The sequence below is a fragment of the Corvus brachyrhynchos genome, unplaced genomic scaffold (assembly GCF_000691975.1).
Source record: "Corvus brachyrhynchos isolate BGI_N302 unplaced genomic scaffold, ASM69197v1 scaffold331, whole genome shotgun sequence".
Classification (NCBI taxonomy): Eukaryota; Metazoa; Chordata; class Aves; order Passeriformes; family Corvidae; genus Corvus; species Corvus brachyrhynchos.
The window spans coordinates 1593050-1611141 of record NW_008237229.1 but is presented as its reverse complement, the minus strand read 5'-3'; the positions used below and the strand labels follow the sequence as shown (position 1 = coordinate 1611141).

General features: G+C 40.3%; 2 protein-coding genes across 10 annotated transcripts in view; one reads left to right on the top strand and one right to left on the bottom strand.

Annotated features, from left to right (window-relative positions):
* MPPE1 (metallophosphoesterase 1) overlaps window positions 1–1049 on the top strand; it is a 33715-nt gene extending 32666 nt beyond the window's left edge. For all 8 annotated transcript variants that reach the window (XM_017729459.1, XM_017729456.1, XM_017729454.1 and 5 more), the window contains one exon: window positions 1–1049. This exon is cut by the window's left edge and continues 1259 nt beyond it. The gene's annotated coding sequence lies outside the window, so the exon portion shown is untranslated.
* GNAL (G protein subunit alpha L) overlaps window positions 480–18092 on the bottom strand; it is a 116526-nt gene continuing 98913 nt past the window's right edge. For both annotated transcript variants that reach the window (XM_008630066.2, XM_017729460.1), the window contains 7 exons: window positions 13538–13592; window positions 11069–11142; window positions 10160–10218; window positions 9791–9911; window positions 8412–8542; window positions 6318–6385; window positions 480–2452 (listed from right to left, as the gene is read on the bottom strand). In XM_008630066.2, the coding sequence (XP_008628288.1) occupies window positions 2306–2452; window positions 6318–6385; window positions 8412–8542; window positions 9791–9911; window positions 10160–10218; window positions 11069–11142; window positions 13538–13592 (655 nt within the window). In that variant the 3' untranslated portion in view covers window positions 480–2305. The remainder of the gene's footprint in view (window positions 2453–6317; window positions 6386–8411; window positions 8543–9790; window positions 9912–10159; window positions 10219–11068; window positions 11143–13537; window positions 13593–18092) is intronic.

The window sequence follows — 18092 nt, the reverse complement described above, 5'->3', positions numbered from 1 at the left end:
TGTTCCTGCAGAGGCTGGGAGCTCTAACCTGAACTCCTGGGCTGGGTTTAGTTTAAAAAAAAATACTATATTTTGTTATTCATTCTATTACTTTCTTTGGCATGAAAAATAAGATAATTTTGGGAATTTTGTTTACTATTAGCTTATTCCACCCAGCCTTTCACTTTTTGGGAAATATGACTAAATTGATCATACATATTTCTGGGAAGAAAAAATGGTCATATTATAGTATCTAAAATGGGATTGTTTTCTATTCAACTGGAAACAAGTTCTCAATTGGTCTGTAGCCTGAATTTCAAAAGATGACTGATTTGGGTTTATAATCAATAACAATACAGTAAAAAGCTAATAAAACCTGCTGATTTATATGCCAGTCTGGGGACTGTGTTAGCTCTTCATCTCTCCCTAAATTTAAAATGAGGTTGGGGGAATGGTCCGAAGTGTGGTAAAACACTCTATAAAGTAATGTAGTGTAACACTTCTCTAGGTTTCTGTTATTGCAACTGTAATTTTAGACATTTGTACAGGTTATCTTGGACACAGGAAAAGTATATAGTCACAGACATAAAACACCTATGTATAAAATATAAAGCAGTGTTATAGTTACTAAAAAGGACATGCCTTATTGCTACAGCAATTCTTGCTTTTTATATATTGTACTGTACCACAACTTGTTTTGAGAATGTCATTTGCATAAATTATTCAAGTTTGAGAAATATTCACACATTTTGATTCTACAATATTTAAAATAAAACAATTTTCTAATGTGTCTCTTTATTAAAAGAGAAATAAAAATGTCATCTTGTAATTCTCTTAGGCCAGACACAAGGGTTTATACACCTTTTTTTTTTCTTATCTTCTTTCTCGCGATTTACTTGCACAATGAAAGCCGCTGTTGGTACAAAGATTGAAGAGCTCTATATAATGGTGCTTTACACATTCACAATCGGTCTGTGCAATTGTGAAGTTCTATGAATGACCAAAGAATTACCAAACATATTTTCTAAATATAAAGGACAAAAAAAAAAAAAGAAGGAAAAAAAAAAAAAGAAATCCTTGGTTCCCATTAAAACAACACCAGGTTGCAATTTGGACACTTGAATGAATTCCAATGTTTTAAAGCTGAGACTTCAAAAGAGAAAGGCATGTTTGCTGCAACATCCGGTGACTGTAATACCTTACTTGGAAAGGTAAGTGGTTAATTTGCATAATTTATAATTTTTATACTAAAGAGCATTTTTATATAAACCAGAAAAAAACCCCTAAACTCTACAGATAAAGTTCTTACCTCCAGTCACTGCTGCAGGTAAGGTTGACATCAAGCTGTACAGCGCAATCAAAAACATACTTACATCTTAGCTCATTTTACAGGTACAGCCATAATCAAGGCACAAAGATCTTCTACAAGTATTTTTCTTCAATAAAGTTGTACAAAATAATATTACATTTTACAGTCTGTACAATATAATAAACCAGCAGTAAAACAAAAAAATATATATAGGGAGAGGACTGTTGTCCAAGAATGATCAGAACTAAAAGGATCATTTGTGGACAGCACAAATAACATAAGTGAGGGTGGTAAATTTTCTGCCCAGATGCAACAGGCTGAAAAGTAGCTGTAATTCAAATGCCTGAGGTGTGCAGAGACACTTAGCTCCAAAACCCCAGAAAAATTGCTTTGTCTTCACTGTTCCTCTCATTATCTACTCTACTTCCTGTGCCAGTAACGGCTTAAAAGAGGAGGTCACTTTATCAGTTGACCTGCAACTCAGAAATGCTAAAAACTGTGACAGAGTAATAAATATTGTGGTGCTGCTACATTGTGTGTCTACTTCCTCAACAGTATTTAATAACCTGATACAAAGTGCATTAATCTTTTTTTTCACCCATCAAGTACTCTTCAATGTCACGTTAAAAAGGAAACCCACACAGAGGGATAGGTATGACTTTAGTGTCATCCAGCTGACATACCGGTCTGAACTGAGGTTAACCTGCTGGAAAAAATTTAGCAGGTCACGTTCAGTTTAAAAAAAACAAAACCTAAGGGAACAGAGGTAGCCAAAGGGCTTAGTGGAATGACGAAGAAGTGGCATGTCAAAATAAAGCACAAAAATAGTCCCAAAAAGCATGAAGGGAAAATAACCCGAACTTGCTTCAAATCAGCTTTAAGGTTAAACAATTGAAAGTAAACAAAGTGAAGAGACTGACATTTCTATAGTATATTCTTCCACCCTGTGTGGGGTAGTATCAAGAGAAAGAGTAAGGAGCAAAGAATTTAAAACCACAGGTTCCACGGTGATCCCCCTCACAAGAGTTCGTACTGGCGGAGGTGCATCCTCTGAATGATGTCTCGACAGTCGTTGAACACTCTGCGGATGTTTTCTGTGTCCACTGCACATGTGAAGTGTGGGTAGCAGTAATGCCGGCCGTCTCCGCTCGCTGTACTTATCCTCTGTGGAAAGAGGGACGCAAAAAAAAGGATCAGGTGCCATGCCATGAGAGGTTTCACATCTCAGCAGTCTACAGACTTATGGAGAACCAAGAACTCCAGGAAATCTATATATAGATCGCTGAAATAAGTAAACAAAAGGAAGGGAGGGCTGTGGTCTGCTCCAGTCCGAATGACAAATTTGAAATGAAGATGACAAAACATTATGGACACTGTTACAGGGTCAGTACAGGAGTCCTGTGTGGGAGCCACCAATGCCATCCTCAGCTGCCTCTGCTTCTTGTGTTACTTTCACTTAGAGCACCTATTAAGCCAGCTGAAGGCTTGGTATCATCACTGAGCCCAGAATTTGGCGGAATTATCAACAGAGTGGCTGGGTTCACACAGAGTAATAAAGAATGCACAAATCCAGTCAACATCAGACCATGCAGAATTGCATTTTCTCAAGGCTACTGCACAACTTTTTAGGTTCTAACTTAAAGCTGCCCATGGTTATCTTGTTAAAATTTCCCTGGGATCTTAAAAAATATATTTAAAAAAAAAAATCCTGATTTTTGTTCTGTATTACTATAGGGCAGATAAATATAAATCCATTCTAGATCATTATCTTGCAGAATATAGATGGAATGGCATGAAAGTAGGAGGTCAGTTTTTAGGACAGTAGTTTTTATAACTATTTTCTAAATTTTACTATAAATTATGCTGGCTAAACAACAAAAGACAGTGTTCTATCTCACTCTGGCTACCCTAAATATTTTTAACACAGGATTTATTTTACATGTAGGTTTGATCTTTTAAATACCTGCAGCTACAGATATGCAAAGCTATAGACATTTAGAAGCCATGATTTACATAATTAGATCAACAAGAAATTGCAGATTTTTCCCAGGTAATTTAGGTAATATTAGACATTTAACACTGATTACACAGGGGTGTTCATACACAGTCTAAAAACTATTTTCTTACCATGCTACTCTCAATACCTAATTCAAGGCTTACCCTCATGAAAATAGTAATAAATGTCTGCTTATGTTTATCATGCACTGATTTCACTCATGTCTATGGCAATAAGCTGCCCACAGTGTTCTGATGACACCTGGTTACATACACATCATGCCAAAGGATGTATTTTCAAAATATTAGGGGGTTGTCTGTTTTTGTCACTGGACAGTTCTTGCAGTCCTCTCATGTGAAGATAAATACAGGATTTTAACTGTTACTTGAAACTTATTTTGAATAGTAGCGTGTCACTCAGCACCAGTTCACAGGGAGAAAAAAAATCCCCTGGGACACTGATGAAAGAACATTTGCTTTCCAGGCAGGAATATTTAATACTGGCATCCCTACACTGCAGGGGTCAGGATGACATGCAAATTCGAGGAAGCCTGGTCTGTGTGTTTGAACAGCAGCTCCTTCACCTCCCAGATTCAGGTTTTGTAAAAACCAGCAGGACTGGAACCAGAGGGGCCATGCCACTGTTCTAACAGGGGTCACACTGGGGATGTATTCAAACAAAACATCAGCAGCTGGAGAGCTCTGTGTGCAAAACACCAAAACAGGGCTGGGGGACAGCCTCACCAAGGAGTGAACACACACACTGCCTCCAGGAAGATTCTGGGAGGAGAAAGGATGTGCCTGAGCTGAAGAGCAGAGGATTTCCCACAAGATACGTTTCCAGGACCAGGAGATGCCCTTGCCAGCCCAGCCCTGAGGTGCAGGCACTGGCTGGGCTTGGGTGCAGCCATCCCTCCCGCGCTGTTCCCTGACTGAAATCCGACAGATCCCAGCCCTGCTGCCCAACCTTCAGGGGCCACAGCCCCCACACCAACCCTGAAACCATGAGCTGACATCTTTTGCCTTTCTAATCCTCCTGTACTACTGTGTAGCAATAGTTCCTGGAAACTTGGTCAATTTTAACTTCCTACTAAAATTACTCAAATTACAGGCTTTAAATTTGCCACGACCATTCCTACAGCCAGGCAGAATTTTAAGGGGTGCAGCACCATGGTGGTGATTGTCACGAACATCCATGGCTTATGCAGACCTGCTACCATGACAAAAATCACAATCAAACATAATAAACCCAAGTTTCTCTGAATCACGCCTGAAAATTTAACAGAGTGGGACAAGGAAAAGGTCATAAGAGACTTTGGAAAGAAAATATAAAGCAAAGCCAAGGCAGACACAGGTAGAAAATACAGGCCTTTCTTTCCTGGCACCTGGCTAAGGCCATCAGATCCTTGCTAGTCTGTATTTCTCCTGTGCCCTTTTTCACTCCCTCTCTGAAACCTCAGCCTTTTGTGCCTGACCCCATGGAAGTAGAAGTGACTGTTTCTACTTGGCCTTCTCCCACCTCGCCCTCTCCAGCATGGGCACGTTCCTCAGAGCACGCACAGCCTGTCCAGACCCTCTGTGGGAGGGGTCACTTGCAAAGCTCTCAATTCCAACAGCCCAAGAGTTCAAAGCAACTGTTTGGATGACTCCATCCCTCTGTTCCATGACACTGACAAACCAAGCACAAAGCCAGGAGACAGACGTGTTGCAGAGGAGACGCTCTCTGCCAAACCTGTGGCAGTTGCAGGGAAATGAGGGAGAAGCTGTTCTGGCCCCACACCTAAACCCCAGGGACTGCCTGGCACCTGGCAGGTGCTGGCCCCAGCCCAAATGCTTCCCTTGCCCCCAGCACCCACAGGGGTTTCTTATGTGGCTGCAGTGCCTATGCCCCCTCCCTGCTTCATAGGTGGCCTCCTCTGTAATGCCAGTGAGTCACGGCAGGTAAGGACCTCGCCCTTGATGTGTTTTTTTAAATCATGAAAATAGATAAAGGCAGGGAAGTTTCACCCCAATTCCCCCTTAACTCTGATCTCTCAGAGCCACCCTCCTTCCAGACTGGATACCGTCATCTGCTTCACAGCATCCCAGCATTACCACATGAGAGATTTATCCTGAAGTGAGTTTTTCTGGTAACTCTTACGTTAACACAGCGCAATCTGACATTTTTCCTCAGGATCTGGAAGGCTACAGCGGCGAGTGGAAATCCCCAAAGTCTGAATACAGTTAATTGCTTCTTACTTGGTGCGTCAACAGCTGTAAATCCTAACAATGCTTGTAAATGCATAATGACTTTAAAATTCTTAATGCTAACGACTCAGTTTGTTATCTCAAACATACACATATAGTTTCTACCAGTAGGGCATGATGGATGAGCTTTGGCTCTGGTCTCTGTTACTGCTCTGCACTGTGGAAACAGCTCAGAATGAGCAAAGCCACAAGTGATACTGGATTAAACTCCCTGTTTCTGACCGCAGAGCTGGGCTGTGATTGTATGCCTGACAACTGCTTTCACCTTCAAAATGTAAACAGCACCTCTTCAGCTCCAGCTACAGAAGAAACCTTAACTGCAAGAAAAATGTGACTAGACAAGGAAGCGTTCTTACGACGCCTCAGTAGGGCCATGATACCAGTCCTAAGGTGAGGCAAACCTCCTAACTGGCATACCAGATTTTTTTTTTTTTTTTTTTTGTAATTCCTGCTCTCAGCTGACCACTGCTGAAGTCCTTGGAGGAATGCAGGATAAAAGTATGAAAGCCCATTTGTTTATGCACGGACTGTACATGACCATTCTAAGCACTAGCACTTACTGTGTAACAGTTTGCATGGCAGGTGACTTTATATGAAATGGGCATAAAAATGTGCAAGCACTGACGAAGGTTCTGCAAGATGGGCAGCTGAAAAGAATTAGGGAATTGCCAGACGTTGTCCTCTCCTTCTAGCTTTCTGCAAAACCCCATCAGTTTTCCCTAAATAAACTCTGCCATCTGTCAGCATTTCCTATGATAGAATCACACATAAGATGAAAATTACTCACTAAAAACTCATCCCGGATGAAGAACTTGGCTCTTGTGACTTTGGGGTCTTCTCCTGCATCTGGTGTTGCTGTTAAATTAAAAACAAATGACATCAGACACACAAAAAGCAAACAATCACCTACTTGTAACAAAAGATCTAATAAGGAGGAAGTAGCCCTTCAGTACAGAAATTGAAATGTTAAATATTAGAGGAGATTCCCAGGAGGTAATTCTAAAATGAAGAGTTACTGTAAAACCTGACTATGCGTACAACGTATTTTAGGAACCTGAAAACTGCTGAAATCATTGCAACAATGTCATTGGTCATATCACAAAAAGGCTTACTCACATCCACAAGTTTGTTCATATAGATATAAAACAAGTGGGAGTTAGGGCTTAGCTTTTGTCAGAAAATATGACTAGAAAAAGCAGCTGAGCTGTTCAGTTTCTGCAGCAGAACAGAGTCTCCTGAAAAAAGCTTCTGCAGGCAAGAACGTGGGTTTAAAAATGGTTAGTCCAAAATGACACCTGGAAAAAATGATAGCATTGAAAGATCTTGTGATGGATATATATAAAAAAATATATTTTATTTCCAGGCCCCAAGTCAGCAGAATACTTCAGATATATTGCCCATCAAGGGGTCCTGGACTAAATTCTTGTTGAGCAGGAAACTTGTTGATCAGTATTAACTGTTGGCAGCTGAAGTTGTCACTATCTAGGCCATGCAATGACTGTATTTACCCTAAGTGTGAAAAACAATTGGGTGAAGAGATAACCTATTTATCTCCTTTCAGTGTTATCTCTCATCTAAGATACCAAAATCAGATGCTTATAAACATAGTATTGTAAAGGGCAGAATTTATCAGAACATGGACATCTATTGTTCATCCATAGTGCTGGGGGTAAAAATAGAGCAGCAGCACAATCAACAGCATATTGGAATTCAGTGCTGCTGCCCTTAAATAATGTCAGCTGAAATTGAAGAATAAGTGAACAACCACAGGTTAAAAATAGAGAGCTGCTTCATGTGTGAATATTCTGGATCACTCTAGATACCCACTGTGAAATCCCTCTGAGAAATACCAAAAGCTACTTTTTTTCTGACAATTGGATTATTATTTAAAAATACTGAAAATTCAATCAAACTCTGTCTATGTGGTGTATGTTTGAGAAGGGGAAATCTAGGTGATGGAGACAAGATTTCTTCTGAAAGCCCTTAGCATTACAAAACAGATGCCAGATCAACTCAGATTTTAGGACAGTTTATTTATCCTCTGCACCTGAAACTCAGAATCACAGTTGTGAAGTTCCAGACCTCAATGAAGGCTGAAAATAGCTTATCACCATCTTCACCTCTATAACCTAGACTGCTGGTGGTGGTTGGTAGAGAATGAAAGCCTTTTCCAAGAGGTGGCTGCAAGCAGCATGCCAGGGGCATCACTCAGGTAAGGCAGAGGCAAGTGGTCAGAAAGTAAAAGTTCTACCACTTTTGCTAGACAGAGACCTGAGATGTTTGGGAAGCTCTCTGCCTGGTACAAAACTGGCATAATACTAGAGTTTACCTCTGCAGTATGTTACTGTGGTGCAGGAATCATTGCACTTCTTGAAGATAAGAAACTGACTGCTCCATCACCACAGCTCTCTTCCTATCTACTGATGTGGTCTTCCTCCATTAAAGTTCCCTTGATGGTCTACTGGGCTTCACATCAGTATTTCTAAAACTGAAATTTACAGTGTTGGAGGACGCAGAATGGCTACAAAATAAGTCTCATGAATCCCCAACAAAGTTCAGCACTGTGGGAGGCCCAGGCAGAAGCATCTGGCAAGGGGGAGAGATGTGTGGCTGCTTTGCTCTCCTAGGACTGGTGGTGCCTCCCAAACGGGGAAGGCAGGTGCTCTGGAGCCGGAACCCCTTCAGACTCTGCCCACACCGGGGTGCCTGTGAGCTACGTGCTGCTGGCATGCTCCTTACCTGACCAGCAGCTCCTGTGAAGAACAGTGTGTGCTTGTGAATGTGTGTGTGTGTGTGAGAGGCAGAGAAAGAGAGACAGGGAGAGGATCTATGGGCTGGGCCATGCCAGCAGGTCCAATCCCAGCATGGGGAAAAACCTTACCATCCTCAGGTACAGTATAATGCGCGTATTCAGGAAAGTAATCTTCAATTTTTGATTTCCCTGCCAAGACTTTTTCAGCCAGCATGTCCTGTTTATTCAAGAATAAAATGATAGAAATGGTCCGTAACCACCTGTCAAAAACAAACCAAACGTTTGTGTTATCTCTCACATGTTAATCAACAAAAATGTATCACATTGATAGAAAATGTACTGGCTATCCCTGTCTGGACAGTGTGAATAGTGTAGAACATGCTTCAACAGAAAAAGAAAGATGAACTAAATGATTGTTTCAAAAGGTCTTCACCTGTGCTGGTGGGTATATTTCTAGGGTCAGTAAATACATTTATAAAAACTGCAGTGGACATTGCTGAAGGGAGTAGCTTCCAAAATTTTTTCTAAATTCTCTTTTAGATATCAGGTTGGGAAACTGATGACATTTTCTAGAAGCACCACAGTTCACAACCAGACATTACTGTCTGCTTTATTTGTTTGTGATGAAGTAAAAAAAAAAAAAAGGCTAGAAGGCTAGGCTAGAAATCTCCCTTCCCTCAGACTACTCTGTCTAAGCTACTGTTCATCCGCACAGATATCCCATCTTTTAGGGTGGTCTGTATGACACCTGATGAATGAAAAGAAAATAATCTCTCTTTTCTTCCCCAGTTAATCCATCACTGTGACAATGTGCCTTGGGATGCGCAGTTAACATTCTTCCTTCACTCTACCTTCAATCACTTCTCACTGCAGAGCATCCTCACACGTATGTGCTGAAAACTTCATTACCTTATTTTGTGCATTGTTTTTATTTGTTCTCTACCAGGAACCCATTTGGGTTGCTATTTGGTTACGTACCTATGGTTTACAGGCACTGTGGCAGAATGGCAATTTAATGGCAATTCCAGTTAGGTTAGATCTGAAGCATTATCCCCCAAGGCAGAGGTACCCTGTGCTCTCAGAGATGACCCTTAGGAGAGCAGCTGCCCAGGTAAGGAACAAGCACAGCGAGCTGCTCCTGCCACTGCGTTTGAGGAGATCAAATGTGCCTCAGAGGATCTCGGTCTCAGCCAAGCAGCACAGTGATGCCAGAAGAGGGTCTCCCCTGCCTCCCTCGTAGCAGCCAGCCTGGGTGGCTTGCCCTTTCCAAGCTGTCCCCACGCCCTGCACCATTTCTGGCAGGAGTGGTGAAACGCCGCATGCACTGTCCCTGTGCCACGGCCCCTGCCAGGGAGGGGTGCCACCATGGGGACACCCTGAGACCTGACCCAACCTGGGTGTTCTCTGAATAAACAATCTGACCCCATAGCAAGGGGAGTCCTATTCTGTAAGGAGTTGAACTGTAATTAAACTGGGGAGGGGTGGGTGGGAAATGAAGTTTGCTTTACCTATTATTCCAGATACTTTTGAAAAGGTCCAGGGATTCCCGTAGTCTGTTTGTGTTATTGTCTTCCCTTATTACCATGTTGTAGCTGCTGCAAGCCACAACGAAGATGATAGCTGTGACATCTGGGCAGAACACACAAAAGAAAGGCAGAAGGAAAGAAAGGAGAGAGAACAGAACATCTCTGTTATCCCAGCACATACTCTTCAGGGCAACACTGCCATTACTCACCAATCAGCCAAAAATACTAAAAAAAAGTTATCTGTAACACTGGACTCCTGTGCTAGTGAGATACTGTGTGTGGATATGAACACTAGGCTGCTCACACCTCAGAGAATAAGTTCAAAATAAAATATGGAATGTTTTTACTTACCATTAAAGCACTGGATCCATTTTCTTCTCTCATCTCTCTGGCCACCTACATCAAACATGCTGTTAAAAAGCCATAGGATGTTATATCACTTATGTGCACTAGGAAAAATCACACGAAGCATGCACAGCCCGAGGGTTCAGTTTAAAAATCTGACAGCCCCAAAGACAGAGGCAGTAAAATATCCCCTGAAGAGGAGAAAGATCTGCTGATGCTGCGCTGCATGTCAGAGACAGCTGCACTGCTCCACCTGCCCTGCTCTGCCAGGAGAAGGCTACTGAACCCATAAAATGAGAAATACACTCTTCAAGGACAAGCATTGGCCTTCCCAGTCCACAGAAGTGCGTATGACATGTAAGGCTGGACCCACTGTACTATAAACCAGGACAGGTTTCAGGGTATTTTGATGCATGGTGGGGAGAGGGCATCTCTATATGGAGGAGGACATGGAGGCAGCTCGGCCCTGTCAGCACTGCCACCTTTCTGGGCAAGAACTTGAAAGAGAAGCCACTCTGACTGTGGGTGTTTTACAGAGACACAGCAAAAAAACCACAGAGCTTGCAGCCCTCTGGAAGAAGGGAGGATTCCCACTGACTTCTGTGAGCTCTCATCCCCAAAGGTATTTTATGATTTTACAGTGCTATACCAATGCACCAGTTTTTACAAGCAGCCACTCACAACCCTACTATAGACCACTACTAATATACATAACTAATAAAAGCTATTTTTTGCAAAGTATGAGGTAATTTTACTAGGACCTATGGAAAGAGAGCTAAAAAGCCAAATCAAACAACTAAAACCTATCCAACTCCCACCCTAAGCCTACTATACCACGCATACCTGAGCACAGACATCTGAATGGAGTTGTTAAAAATTAGTATGATATTCATAAACCATTACTAATAGACTTACTGGAAATTTACTTTATCTACTTGAAATCTTGTTTCAAAAATCCCTGATGTCAACACTCTGCATCTTAATAGGTCCTGGAAATAAGAACACAGAAGCTGATTAGTAAGGCTTTTTTTCTAACCCATTTTGTTTTTAAAAGCTTGGAATACTATTTTCCATGAAAAGTCTTAGATGTTTCATTTAATTAAAGTTCAATCAGACCTCTTGGTAAATTGGCATTTGTCTGTACTGACATGGTAGATAAACTTAATCATGATCACTGCATTTGGTTTGTGCACACTCAGAAAGCAGGAGACCCCATCTGTGTTCTCCTTACTGCCCACTGAAACCTGTTCTTGATGGTCATACACCTTGGTATGTGATGACGATAATGAATTCTAAAGTTACATAAAACTAAGAAAAATGTTATTCATGTTGTAAAGTCAAGTATTCAAATGTTAGAAAACTCCAGATTTACAGTTGCCCAGGTAACCTTAACTCTGCCCTCTTTTGTACTGAATGAGACAGGAATCCTATCGAAATAATAGCTTGTGACTGAGTAATTAAAGCTCTATTACAGAGCACAAGGGAACAGAATTTAGGTTGTACAGAAATGTGGCATTTCTTTCTTATTTTTTAAACTAGGGATACTTTACAACTTAACTGACTTCCTTTCAATAATTAAAAAATAATAATTTCCTCAATTCTCAAGGGGAGTAGGCAAAAGCGATATATGATGCCCCCTTCATGGATGGAAGGAGGCAGCCTGTGGTGCAGAGTGCAGGCACAGCTTGACTTTTCTCCCCTACCCTACCATCTACTGCTTCTGGTAGCCAAGGCAAACCATGGCTGCTTTGACAGCTGCATGCACTCAGCTGAAGGCCACTTATTTAACACTTTCAGTTATTTTATATGTTACTGTCATTTTCTGTCGCTTGCTGACATTTATTTGTTATGGTGCACAAAAACCCCCAAAAACCAGAAAGCAAGGGAAGAGAGGAAATTAGTGCTTTTCACCAGTTAATTCAGCAAGGCAACTGATACAGCATAGCAAAAACAAAAGCAAAAGAGAATCCCGCCCTCAGAGCAAAAGTTTTCCACCTGCCAAATACCAAAGGTGTTTTCTGGTCTTTCAAGACATTTCTTCTCAAAGGAAGTACCAGGAAAAATTTCTAGGTGATGAAAGACTACTTCAGGTAGAGAAAGGCCTCCCAGCAACAAACAGGCCAACACTAATGCAAACAATGAAAGCAAAAATGAGGCTTTTCTTCACTGACTTCTCTCCCTAGGTGAGTGATATCAATGCTAAAACCATGAGGTCTAGATGGAGCAAATCCCAGTGCTACTGCTTTGGTCTGAAAATGTCCTGAGTTCTTGAATAATTGATCCTATACTGAGTCAACTATAGGACACTCTTGTGGATATGGACCTAAACTAGGTCTGCAGGAACAGGCTCTGCTCTGCATGTTTCCTTGGGTGATCTATGGCAAGTCACTTAATTTCTCTGAATTTCAGTCCCTGACTGCACGGTGAGATTTGACAACTCTGTTTTTTTTTAAGGGCATCCACGTGTTACATGCCTTGCATGGTTAGACTGAATTATCCAGTGCAGGGATTCTCTCCTGCCACCTGTATTTGCAGCTTCTGATGTGGGCCACAATCTTGGCTGAGACTGCTAGATGACAGTGGCATAGCAGCACTGAAAAATAACCACTTCAGAATGTTTGCTGAAGAGACATCAAAGGAAACCACACAGCCTGAGCTCAGGGAAGGCAGCCGAGGCCAGGCAACGCGGTGAAGCCCCTTCTTATTTCAAGGCTGCCCCAGTTCAGCCTTAACATGAATGTGTTTGTCACTAGAGCACTCCAGCAAGATGTGTCACAGCATCTGGGAAAAAAATTTACTGTCCTGCAAATAAGGCTTAAATAGAAACTCTGCTGCCCACAGGAGATGGGCACAGGCTGCAAAGAATGGATCTGCACACCTGCAGACAAGTCTGCAAGTTCTGCTGCCGCCACTGGTGCTCTCCCCTGAATCTGGACAACAGATCCACTGCAAGCTTTTGCCTCTGAAGAATCCTTCTGATAGACATGGGAAGTCTCCCGCTGGGATCACCTCCATGATTGAAATAAAGCATTACTTCTGTGTAGCAAAGGCTGGTGAGGGAAGCCATAAGCTTCTATGTTTCTGCTTTCTGATTTTTGTTCCATTCACCCTTTTTTGTGGGACACAGAACAGGAAGAGGAAGCAAGAAGACAAAATTGATGTATTACAGGAATCACCGACCTACAAATAACAACAGTAGAAGACAAGTTTGCACCACCAAAAAGCCTCTTCTTCTTTAATATCCCTTACTTAAACTGCTAGACCATATTTTGGTATTCTGCCATATGCCTTATTTCAGCTGCAGTAAAGACTAAAATAAATTACACAGACAATCCAGATGAATGGGAGTCTTGGTTCAGACCCTGCCCCATTATTTTTACTAACCTGATCTGTGGGTGTGTAGTCATCCATGCTGACGCTGTCAATTCTTTCTAAAAAGCTAGAAGAAAAATAAACATGCACTTAGATATGTAAAATATTGTCTAGTAGAAGACATTTCACTACCTTTTCTAGTTTACACTCCTGCTAAGAAGTAAAACACAACTTGAATAGTAAAGTTACAAGCCTGATGATTTCCTTATATTGCTGTAGGTTACATTTTACAAGGCAAACAAACATATTACCCAGACTTTGTTTCAATATAGCACTTTTAAAGTTACCATTACGCAGTGCTCACAAGTGGTTCAAAATGCAGTTAAAATGCTACAGTTTTGGGAGGTCCACCAAAAATACTACGACTAACCATAGATCTTAACATCATACGGTTGTTAAGACTTAAAAAAGATTTTGGAATTTGATACAGAAAATGTGGCAAAGGGGTGTCTTTATTTAGCATAATGCTGATCAAGTATAATGTTATGTTAATTATGGTCTCAATAATGTTAGCAGAATTGCTTGTTGGTACATACAAAAAGCCTTGGACTGACTTGCCGCCCTCCAACACTGCAACTAAAGCACAAAAAGTGGAAGTTAATGAATCTGATTCTTTATGTCACCAAAACTCAGTGAGATGCACAGAGTGAAAGAAGGACTTACAGCTGCAGGGAAGGGCAAGAGAAAAGAGAACCAGAAAAACAGGGGGAATTACATTCTATGATTACTTATTAAAGATTTTTAAAGCTTTAATTCTTTCCTAATATGTGTTAGAATGGCAGCACTTAAGGACATAAAAAAGTGATTTTATATTTATTGCTAAAAGAGGCAGGTTCTCCTCTCTCACTTCCACCCATTTCTTAGATCTGGCTCATTTTCCCCAGACTGTCTGTATGACTTAGAAGCTTTCTTGAATTTCTACATTTTTATTTGGTATTTGGCAGTGAATATCCCATTGGCTGACACATCCCACTACAATATTATCAAAAGGCATGTTTTCCTCAATTTTACTTGAGTGTGCATGTGGAACACATGTCCCACTTAATTGCACTGGGAAAGAAAAAAAATCAGTGAACTCTTGACTTAAAATATAACTCACTGTTAACACAGGGGTCACACACACTGACCAGTTGAAAAAATAGCCCCCTAAAAGCTGTTTGTAATTCTCATAGCAGTTTCCCACGGATATGAACTGAAAGGAAAAGGAAATATACTGCATATGTATTTACTTACAATATTTTCCCTTTTCGAACCTCCACTGTTACAGCAGGGAAACAAAATGCAGTATCTACAGTTAGAATATCCAGCTTTTCTTTCTGGATGATCAAGGTGTGATGGCTAAGCACAGGTTTTTTTTAAAAAAATCACTGTTAGGCACAACCCAACGGGTGCCTGATAGCAAAACTATATGGGAGAAACTCTAAAGAAAAAGCATCTTTTCACAAATCCTCCTTCCTTGCCAAAAGCCCTACAAATTTATATAAGAATACAAAAGTATATTTCTATAGGAAGCTACAGTCACCATGGGAAAGCAGTTGTATTCAGGCTGAACCTTTTGGTCAGATGATTTTCATCACCTTGAGAACCTTGACTGAGCAAAGTTTAACTTCAGTTATCCCCACAGTTCATGCAGACACCAGAGCAGAGTGATGCATTTTTCAGTGACAACCTACTACCAGCAGAACTCTCATCTCACGCTTGAAGCAAAGGACATGAAACAAGAAGGCAAAAAAGCCCAAATCCAAAATGCTTCCAGGCTGAAACTTCCTGATCACAGTGTAATTTTCCTTAACATGGCTGTTCTTCTAAGTCTGCTCCAAAGTACGGACTATGGCTGACACAGAAAGGGATCTACTTAAAAGTGCGGATTGAAGTCAGTGTTTGTGCACAAATACAACACCACCACAAACCCTGCCAGACACACAGTGAATTGGCTTTTTTTGCAGAAACATTTCTTGGGAAGTTGGTGTATAAATCAGAGACAATACATCTCCGATGCCTACAATACCAGGACCATTTTGGCAGAATTTATCCAAAATGGTTAAACACAGTATTTAGTGCTAACTCACACCTTTCTCACAAGTGCTATACAAGTGCTCAAGGGAGGTTTTTGGTTGTTAGCACTTGCATGTTTCCGACAGGCAAATTATGGTAAGGAACAGAGGAAGTTCCTTAGTAACTGCATTACAGAAGTAATGCAGTTACACGACACACAATCCATGACAGGTTGGGAAAGTGCTAAATCTCCTAATTAGATGTCCTACCTATCAGCTGAAGTCATCTTCCACTTCGTCCCAGCAGAAGGACCAGTTTTGAATAGCCTGAACTGCAACACTACAGCTAAGAGAGAGCCAGCTCTGACAAACATCATGGGCTTAAAAAATAACATTTGACACAGCAGCTGTACCATTAAATGCTTGTAAGGTTGCTGTCTGCATGTAAGCCATATTAAAATAAATGCAATGATTTACAAGGTTTACCTGCCACCTTGCTGTAACAAGCTGGAATATCACTAGCATCCAATAAATCCACATGCAGCTACTATTAAGATTAGGATAAATTTTGTAGCTTTATAGAAAATTAACCTTTCCAGTGTGTGATGGAAAGGCTTCCTAAGACTTCTTCTGCAACTACATCGCTAAGTGTGCAATGAGATTTCTAAGACAGCGAAACAGAGACAGCTACACTCTTACCTTTTCAAAAGAAAATCAGTTCTTGAATATCCTTCATATGAACTCCTTACTTGTCTAATTAGCACAGCACCAAAAAATAGTTCTGACAGGCAAATGTACACATTAGGTACAAGTAATGGATTCCAGATAAGATAAGGAGTCAGTACTGCCTCATTTCTAAACACACTAACTTCATTCTCAGTACTGCATTAAAATGGAAAAACTGAAATTACTTTTCTAAACTGCTTTCCAGAGAACGTTAACTTCACCTAATCCTAGCTATCTTGAACAATTATGTTCTGACAAAACATAAATTATTTTATACATATATAGATATTTACAGATCAGCAAATTTTGAGTCTGCATGACTGAAATTTCAATTTAAAGAGCTTAAAGTACAAAAAGATCTCTCAACTGTGGTAACGATCATGTCTCAAAGAATCAGTGTGAGGAAAACATAATAACAGAAGAATGAATAAAAATGGACACCAAGTATCACTTACTCTCTTTTTAGATCCTGTTTTTTTCAGCTCAGGGATATAATTATTTTCACAGAATCATGCCTTTTTACAATACTGACAGGTATTCTATTTATGTAGCTTCTATAGAAACCCATACTCAGGATTTATGTTAAATTATGCAGTGACTGTTTTGCATGCATGTGCAACGAACTTCAAACTCACACATTCAATTCAACTGTGAATAAAACAATAACATGACACAATATTTATATTTCTATTTCACAGTTGTGGTTTTACTTATAAACGATTCAGTCAGATAACTAGTATGACATTTAGGTTCTTCTTAATTTTACAGTAGAGTGTTTTACATTTCCTTACGCAGAGCAGCAGAAACTACCCTTTTCTTGAGAAATTAGTTAGGCAAGGTATTGGAAGGAAGGTCTCCTCTGCTCTGTTTGGAAATGCAGTGGTTTGGTTTGGCAACAAATTAAAGCAAAGTAAAATGGACCGATAAAGTTAAAAAAAATAATGAGCTACTGACATTATTATATCTATTATTAAGCTGATCTGTAGTTTTATAAATATCTTCAGTGAGTTTCCTAGGAAACTCAGCTGACACTTAGTTTGACAAGCAATCTCTAAATTTTATATTATGCAAGCTGTGAACACAAAAGTACAGGTTTTAGATGTGCCTGCCAGTGCATGTGGGAACTATCAATAAGCATTATTCTCTTTAAAAACCATGGCAATTTGAGCAGCAGTAGCAGCTATATAAGAATTTCTGAAAAAAGGATTCATAAATGCACAAATAAAGAGGAGGTAATCGTACATGAAAATCCTTTTCTCACTGAATAAATCACTACATGGCTCTGTATAGATATTCTGACTCCACAAACAAAATGACAATTAAAAGAAAAATCGTGTCTTGAGAACAATATGATAGACAGAAAACCCATGCTATATTTGTAAGTGTACTTTGACATCCAAAGAACTGGAAAGATGAAGTGCTAAATCACAGATCAATACACCAAATTAGGCATTTTAATAAATCTTGATCTACTTCAACCATTTTTATGCTCTCACCGTAACATTTCAATGGCCTTATATCAAAAAATTCTCATGGAAAACAAGAAATCAAACCCATTCAAAATGCTTGTCTCTTTAAAAGGAAAAGGTATAGTGGCAAATCCTTATGGTTTTAAGTTCTCAGGTGAAGAATCTCAAAATTATCTTCAAGTAAGCTGTGGGGCCAGCAAACCTTTACAATTTGGATGGACCATTAAGGGCTTTGCAAACTCCTTAGCCAGGCTCAAATAAACACATATATATGTGTGTGTGTGTGTGTGTGTGTATGTATGTATATGAAACCATCCAGAACTAGGACTTTTAATTCCACTCTCCTCAGATATGAAGTCACAGGTGAGGCAGACACTT